Source organism: Anarrhichthys ocellatus, unplaced genomic scaffold (assembly GCF_004355925.1).
Source record: "Anarrhichthys ocellatus isolate YVR2014 unplaced genomic scaffold, GSC_Weel_1.0 scaffold33, whole genome shotgun sequence".
Taxonomy (NCBI): Eukaryota; Metazoa; Chordata; class Actinopteri; order Perciformes; family Anarhichadidae; genus Anarrhichthys; species Anarrhichthys ocellatus.
Window position 1 is genome coordinate 2,609,316 of NW_022280063.1, and position 8,189 is coordinate 2,617,504.

The 8,189-nt window shown below is 45.2% G+C and overlaps 1 protein-coding gene across 1 annotated transcript; it reads right to left on the reverse strand.

Moving 5' to 3' along the window:
• Positions 1 to 3,023: 3,023 nt before the first annotated feature.
• On the reverse strand, positions 3,024 to 7,922 carry LOC116393492 (serine/threonine-protein kinase pim-3-like). Its single transcript, XM_031865863.1, has 6 exons — positions 7,380 to 7,922; positions 7,063 to 7,172; positions 6,873 to 6,923; positions 6,325 to 6,688; positions 5,264 to 5,440; positions 3,024 to 4,853 (listed from the first exon to the last, which is right to left on the reverse strand). The coding sequence occupies exons 1-6, from the start codon at positions 7,465 to 7,467 to the stop codon at positions 4,651 to 4,653; spliced, it is 993 nt and encodes a 330-aa protein (XP_031721723.1). The 5' UTR covers positions 7,468 to 7,922; the 3' UTR covers positions 3,024 to 4,650.
• Positions 7,923 to 8,189: the final 267 nt, after the last annotated feature.

Here is an 8,189-nt window from a genome sequence, read left to right on the forward strand (position 1 = left end):
GTCAGACGCATCGGACAGACACACAGAAGTTGTGTGAAGTGTAGTATCACTGGTGGTGTGATCTCTCTCTCTTCTTTTCCTTGTCTTGGTGCTGGCGCCTGTGCTGCCTGTGTGGGTGCCACCCACCCACCCAACCCATCTGTGCCCACCGGGGGCCCTCGAGCCCCAGAGTCCATCTGGCATCTTCCTCTGTGTCTGTCGAGATGTCACGTCTGACGGCCACTGCCGAGAGCCTGAACACTTTTTGTTCGGAGAACACAGAGTATATAACGAGAGGGGAAAGCTCTGTACCGCAGCTTCAGCTGAGGGGTTTACGTTCCAAATGTACGTACTTGAAGGACACAATCACAAGTCATAACTAAGAACCCCCCCCCCCCTCCTCTTCAAAATGAACAACTACCAACAGAGTTGTTTTAACATTTTACACAAAAAGTCTTTCTGTACGCCTCCAACTTGCCACCTAACCAGAACAGTCTAGCACCACTGATGCTTGTTTCACAGATCCACATTGTAAAGAGGCTGCATAATTACACTGTGACTGGAAAAAGTTTGATTTATGGGAGACACACTTGGATTAGAAGATTGATGTACAACAAGGACTCTACAACAAAGAGGACTCATTACAAGCACCTCAAATAGTTTTAAATGGTTTACACTTCCTGTCTCAGAAGTGGGCGTGGTCATGGATGGATGGATGAAAGCAAATTGGGTTGTATTTGCGTAGTGTATTTATATCTTCTTTTAGATATTTACACAACCGACAGCCACGAAAGTTAGTTGCCAGATCTTGTTAGAGTGTGTGGCTGAGACAGAGAATGGTCTCCAACTAAATTTTATCCTGATTTGTGTGTTCGAAATATTACATTTTTAGGAATGTTCGAAAGATATGTGGCTTATTAAAAATTGGTCCAATATGTACTTTGGTGGCTTAGCGTAGGATAAACACTGGAAACAGGTAGCCTTGCATTAAACAAATGAAAATACAGGATGTGTTAATTAGTGAGTTTTAGAGCTGCAGATAAGTGGATTTAACTTGTTTTTTTTACAGGGAGGCTAACTTTTCTTTTTAGTGTGCAGCCATGACAGCTATTCCTTTAAATGTTAGCTTTTGCTACATCAAAAAAAATCAAATAAATTACAAAATGACCAGAGAGGAGACTTATTAATGACACAAACGATGCCCTTGACTCACACCATTTGATCTTTTAATAGATCGCTACAAAGAGGCGGGATCTTCATGGAGTCGAACCAAGTGTCGCTGATGGATGACATTAACCCAGCCTGTGGGATCAGACTTCAACTGAAGGAGACAACAGTGTGGCATATGCCCCCCCCCCTACCATTTAATGAGGATTTCACGGTGAGAGAGGATGAGACCTCGCGATATAGTCTTCAGTCTGAGCAGAAGGGCTTCTGATGAAGACAAGTTGCCGGTCATTTGCATGTTAAAAAAGCCTGGAGGCACAAAGACAATAGAAGGATTATCAGGGACGCATACAGAAACACAGCTGTCAACGTATTGAGTCTGACACCATCATTTATAGCTGTGTGTTTTATTACAGGGTGACGCAGGGGGAAGTTCTAGATTGATTAAAAGAGGGTGTAGTATGTCGCCATTCCCAAAATGAAAGCAGAGCAATCCTGGTTCATTGATCGCCTAACGACGAATTGTCTTTTTGTTAAAACAGGCTTTTTACGGTCTTGATGCTAAGCTAAGCTAACTCCAGCTACATATTTACTGGACAGATAAGAGACTGGTAACGATCTTCTCATGGAAGAAAATAAGTGTATTGCCAAAATGTCCCACTGTTTCTTTAAAGCAAAAAAAATTCAGCTCTCAATTTACATTCACATAACATGTTTGCATTAAGAGATGACATTTCCTCTCGAATGGAGTTGGAATAAAGCAATATTTTCAATTCAAACTCCTCTAGAACACAGAGTAACACTGGATCGCTGCTTTAATTAAGAGTCTTAATTGGCCTGCTCCATATATCAAGATGAATATTCCAAAGGGCAATTAAGAAAATTAAGTCTACTCCTTCCCCCCGGAGCACACAAATCAATCTCTTCATCGTGAATTACATCCCTGAGAAGATTTAATGACCAGCCATCTCACCAAGTCCTCAAGTGTGCATATGTCTCCGCTCCGGTGGAATTGGCAGCAAGACAGTAAATTATAATCCAACATGTGCAGGTAGCTCATGGTTTAAGGTTTCTGTCGGCCCAAATGACCCATTTATGTCATCATGATCTTTTCTATTGAGGAATCATTAGCAATGGTTTCAACTATTGGAAAGGTATTACAGGGGATAATGGACCCGACTCACCAGAGGGGGCAGCACCTCCCCAGAAAAATAAACAAAAACAAACCCCCTCCACTCACTCCTGCTTCATGGAAACCCCTCACACACTAAACAGTGTACACACACTAAACAGTGTACACACGCATGCACAGACACACCAACATCAGCAGCCTGCTATTCATATAGCCTTACTGCATCCAGTAAGAGAATGAAGTATGTTGTTGTGCCGTCGGTAGGCAAGCAAGAGGCCTAAATAGTAAAGCAGTTTGTTATATTTTAAAGGCTGCATGTGTGCGACGATGTAAAATGTCCCTGATCTCGCTTTTGCTCCGTCATGCCAGCATCCCTCCCCTCCCGTCCAGACACATCCGTCTCTTGTTAGCGCTGTGGTTGCTGCGGGTTTCCATCCGGCTAATGGCTCCTCCGTTTCCCCTCCGTCATGTGTCCTGATGTTATTTCTATAGGTGTAAATGAAGCAAGTGCTATATTGGACATGTGTATTAGCCTCCCAAGGGAATGCTGTTGAGAATAATATTGGCTGATGGTTTCGTTAACGTGTGGAGACTAAATTTACAAAACTATTCGGCCTATGTATGGTGCAATATCTCCAACATCTGAGGTACATACATTTCCCAATATGAATCTATAGTATGTGGATTTGACCAAATGTTGATTAAAACTTGTATCAATTGCAAAATGATTGAGACACCAGACTTATCTCTGTACATAAAAATGGGAGTTTAATTGAAACTTTTGTATCAAAAAATAGCAATATCCATCCTTCACAGCTGAACTGGACTCCTCCAATATGAGGCTATGTGACAACTACGAAAGCTGTTCCACCCGTTGCTTAGCTTTCCGTTAAACTCTAAATTAATCTGGACAGTACAGAAACCAGATGGATTCCTCTGATAATTAGCCATTCAACATTACCAAAAGACTTTTTGTAAAGAAGTTAAATAACATTCAAATGCTCTTTTCAAATTTAAGTAAACTTGTTTTATTCTGCTTTACATCGATAACTGCTTCAGTGCATCCTCCACATCTCAAAAAAACAAAAACATGTTGAAATGTAAAAATAAGTTATAGGAATGCAAACCAAAGGCCAAGTAGGATATGCAAAATTTAGAGGGGCTTTTAAGCATAATAAATAAATAAATAGCCACAGAGTGTGGAATGTCTACATGTTTACAAATAAATTAAATGCAAACGGGGAGGAAAAATAATGTACACAAAAAAAAAACAGGCTGTACAATATTTGTTGAAAAAAAAAAATAAAAAATAAAAATACATAATTGAGACCATGAATATTGCATTGATTGTGCATTTCACACCTCAAACCCTGAGGGAGGCCAGGGGAGGGGGCCATGTAGTGTCAAGCAGTGAGATGGCAGGAGGCAAAAAGAAAGTCAAGAGGGCCAAACACCCCGCAACAGGGGGGGGGAGAGAAGCTGGGGGTAGGTGTGTGTGTTGACATTTTTGTAGACATTCAGAAAAGACAGGATCCAGTTTCCAAACACCTGTTCAGGCTATAGAGTGAGTGAGCAGCGTTAAAGAGAGCGACACAGAGTTGAGTCGAGTGTTTTTCAAGTATTCCATTGTCAGGAAGAGCCCCCACCTCCTGCTCCCCGATCTAATGCTATCTTAGCCTCTTGGCTTGGGGCTGGTTGGCTTGCAGTGATGGAGAGGGAGACAAAAAAAACCACACCCCCCCCCCCCCCCCCCCCTCCCCTTCTCTCCTTCCATCACAGCAAAGGCAACTTAGCCACCAGGCCATGGGCAATTCCGAAAAAACAGTTGTTGACGAAAGCCCCCCGAGAAAAGCAGCTTTCCAAAAAAAGGCACTACAAAAATCAAAATCAAAACATTTAAATAAAAAAAAAAAAAAAAAAAAAAAAAAAAAAAGGTGTTCTCCAAGCTCTATGAGAGCAGCCATGTCTGAATAGGAGGGCCTTGCCAGCTGCATATACCAGCCTAGTAACAAAACGAGTAAAATAAAAGTTAAAAAGGGGGGGAAATAAATAGTGCTGGTAAGACCACCCAAACAGAAAAATGTTCCCGATTAGGAAACGAGTATAATTAACTGAAAAGGGGGGGAGGGGGGGGGGGAAGGGAATGGGGTCAAATAAGATAAGGAAGAACAAATAGTAATAAATTAGAAATTCCCTACAAAAGAGGAAAAGTAAAGTACATTTTTCTTGCCGGACCAGCTGTGACAAGTGTCCAGCTGCTGATGGGCCAGTCGGGCTACAGGCTGCCGGCCTCGAGTCCACGTCCAACCCCCCCACTCCATCGGAAACCCCTTCCCTCTCCACAAAGTATTTTGAGTCCATCAGAGCCGTCCTCAGAGGCTCTCCTTGCTCGAGCTTGTGCTTGACGAAGAGTCTGTGTCGATGGTCCTGAGGCGGATCTCGCTGGGGGCCGGCTCCTCTTGTGACTTGGGCGACTCCGTTGTCGCCCTCACCCAGGGGTGGTCGCAGATCTGCTCCAGGGTGGGCCGGTCTGAGGGCCGCAGGGCCAGGCACCATTTGATCAGCTGCTGGCACTCTGAGGGAGGAGTCAGAAACGATGTCAGGATCAGAGGCTCTGAAGTGTACTGTATGTGGCTGCTTATGACTCAGTGTGTACGGATCTACAATATCCTAGTGCGTGGGCGGCACAGACGGCCAATAGAATGAGAGCACACATCCTTCCCTTGGGTGTATAACCCAAGGGTTATTGGGTTGTTACACAAAGTGCACCAGGAGAAATCATAACAGCTAAAATCTCTATTTTGGTTATCAATCATTAATCTCTCTCTACCAGCAGGTAATCCATTGTAGCTGAGAGGCATTACTCTGATGTAAATTATTTCATAATATAGCCGAACCAGGAGGCGGATCTGGGGCTGTACCAGTTACCGTGGCTAGAGGGCAACAGCGTCAACATGCGTGTTGTGAGTGTTGCGGTCGACTTACCGGCTGAAACCCTTCTCCTGAAGTACAGTCTCCCTCTGAGGATCTCCTCGTCCTGCTCAAAGGGGATGTCGCCACACACCATGTCATACAGCAGCACGCCTAGCGACCACACCGTCGCAGAGCGACCATGGTATCTGTGGAAGCGGATCCACTCTGGTGGGCTGTACACTCTCGTACCTAAAAATAAAAGAAAAGAGAAAAGTAGAGAGGTGAGTGAGCAGCTGTTGTGAAATATAGTAGGAACCAGTGAAGAGCTATTTCAGTTTGATATTGTGAGAATCTAGAGGGCACCAGTGCTTGAAATGCAGCAGAATTAATGTGTCTGTGTCTAAAATGGCTGAGTCATAGCACAAATGCTTTCCATCTTCCTTCAGCCACAAAACACAAACTGGGTGACCTGCCTGCGTCTCCTCCCTCCCTCCTTTTCTTTTCCTCACCCCCTCCCTCCTTTTCCTCACCCCCTCCCTCCTGGAGGGAGGAACTTTGATACAAAAAAAAAAAAAAAAAAAAAAGCGCAACGTGAGCCCATCACGTGATCCGACGACTCGGGTTTCACAACAAACAGATGTTACGTGGCACTGAACTAATACCCACAAACTATGACTGGATACTCAAGCTTCACTAACTACATAACAACCGGAAACAGAATAAAAGCACACTCTGTCTCACAAGACGAGGATGAATCAGAGAGAAGGGAAATAAAAAAATAAATAAAAACTGCCACCGCTAGGATTAACGCACTCTGAGTCATATCTGTGAATTAACAACCTGATACATTCCCGATAAAAACCCGGAGATTTTCATTCGGCAGCATCGATTCACATCCGTAATAAACGATGAGTCGCGAGACCCGAGGCGAGGAAAACCCTCGACCAAAAACAGACCACTGCGTCACAGCGTCGTGAACGCCTCCGCGTCTGAATATAGTACAGCGGAGCATCAAGGGCAAACACAACCCGGCCCACACGGATGTGCGCGCATAACATCAAAATTACGCACGGGAGCATCGCAACACCGTTTAACGGCCATTAATGTAAGAGGGCAAGGTGGCGGCGGCTTACCGTCGAAATCGGTGTACACGGTGTCCTTGAGAATCGCCCCTGAGCCAAAGTCAATAAGCTTGAGCTCCCCGGTGCGCAGATCCACGAGCAGGTTTTCATCCTTGATGTCTCTGTGCACCACGCCGCAGCTGTAGCAGTGTCGGACCGCCTCTAGGACCTGGCACAAAAAGCCCCGGGCCGTGTCCTCGTCCAGGGCGCCCTTCTCGGTGATGAAGTCGAAAAGGTCCTTGACGAGCTCCGGCCTCTCCATGACGATCAGCCAGCCGTCCGCGCGCTCGTAATAGTCCAGCAATTTGATAACTCCGCGAAACGAGGAGCTGACCTTCTTCAGCAGCAGGATCTCCAAAGGCACCATAGAACCGTTCTGTAACAAATAAAGATTTATTAAGTACGTTGAGGTGATGCAAAGCCATTATTCCTTTATCATAACAACCCCCCCCCCCCCCCCCCTCCCCCCTGCTGTTGGGGGATGGGGGGGGGGGGGGCCCAAAAAACACCCCCCACACACACACACACACACACACACAGATCGGGGGATGACTACTTACATTTGTGCCCCACTCGGTCACCCTCTCCTTTGCCACATGTTTCACAGCAACCTGAAATAACAATAAAAAACAGGAATAGTAAGCAAATGCTTCAGTGTGGGAGAAGTCGCATTGTATTTCCCGGTGGTCATGGCGGCACATGCGAGATCAAAACATTAGACTCCCCCAGATCCCCGTTTGAAATCCTTACCGGTGCGCCATCAGAGATCCGGCTGCCGGCGTACACTGTTCCGAATCCTCCGCTGCCCAGCACGGATCCCACTTGGTAAACCTTTTCGAAAGGCTCTTTTTCCACTTTAACTGCAAGTCAAAAAGTGAAGAATATCAAGGCGACTGCAATAATGTCACAGCAACCCTCAGCCTAGCGCGAGGTCTGGTTGTTTAGCTTTACGAACACTTAAATATACGATTTTCTACTACTTCTTTTTTTTTTTTTTTTTTTTTTTTTTTAATTTGAGTTTAATTGGGGGGGGGGGGGGGGAGTAACACTCGGTAACGGCAACTTACCCGTCTGGAGCTGTATTTTCACTGGTAGATGGTCCATACTTGAGGGGTTGCAAATGTGCGAAAATGAACCAAACTTTGACAACAACATATTCCCGCTGAAAAGCCGGTGTAGACGATCCTTGCTCGCTCGTTGAAAACCCAGAAGAGCAAATATATCGTCAGAAGAGATGTGGCGCGGACCGTCTTATCAAGCGAATGATATATATCCAGTCCAGCAGTGCGCCAACTCCGCCGCACCGCACCCGTCTAAGTCGTCTCACGACCGTGAAGTCGCAAACCGCCTCCCAAAAACCGGCATGAAATGTGACGTTTTGAGTCTCGACTCAAGCACGAGAAGCGAAAAAACAGTACTCTTAAGAAATAAAAAAAAAAAAGCAAACACTCCGATGTGCGTGGAAGCCGTATCAACAGAGAAGTGAGTTTAAAGGGCCTCCGCAGCGTGTTGATATCCCGAAGAGAAGCCGCTGTCTGAGCTTTGGCGCGGTCTCCCAGAGCCAATATTTTGACGCGCGGTGGGATGGAGATATCCCTCCGCCACCAATACAAGTCGACACGCTCGCTTAATTCTTGCGTTAAATTGCCACTTTTCACTAGATACACATTCACACAAAATCACTTGGTACGTATTGTAATTTCTGTTACACTTTTACCGGTAAATATAATCCAAATGATCATTTTCACCGCGCACTACTTTCTCATAGTACTAGACGCCCAAGAATCCCTTGTCTGGAAGCTTTGAGCTGTGTTCACTATCACTCTGATACGACGACCAATTGGATGTCGTATATAAATACCGTGTTTCGTTTCTGG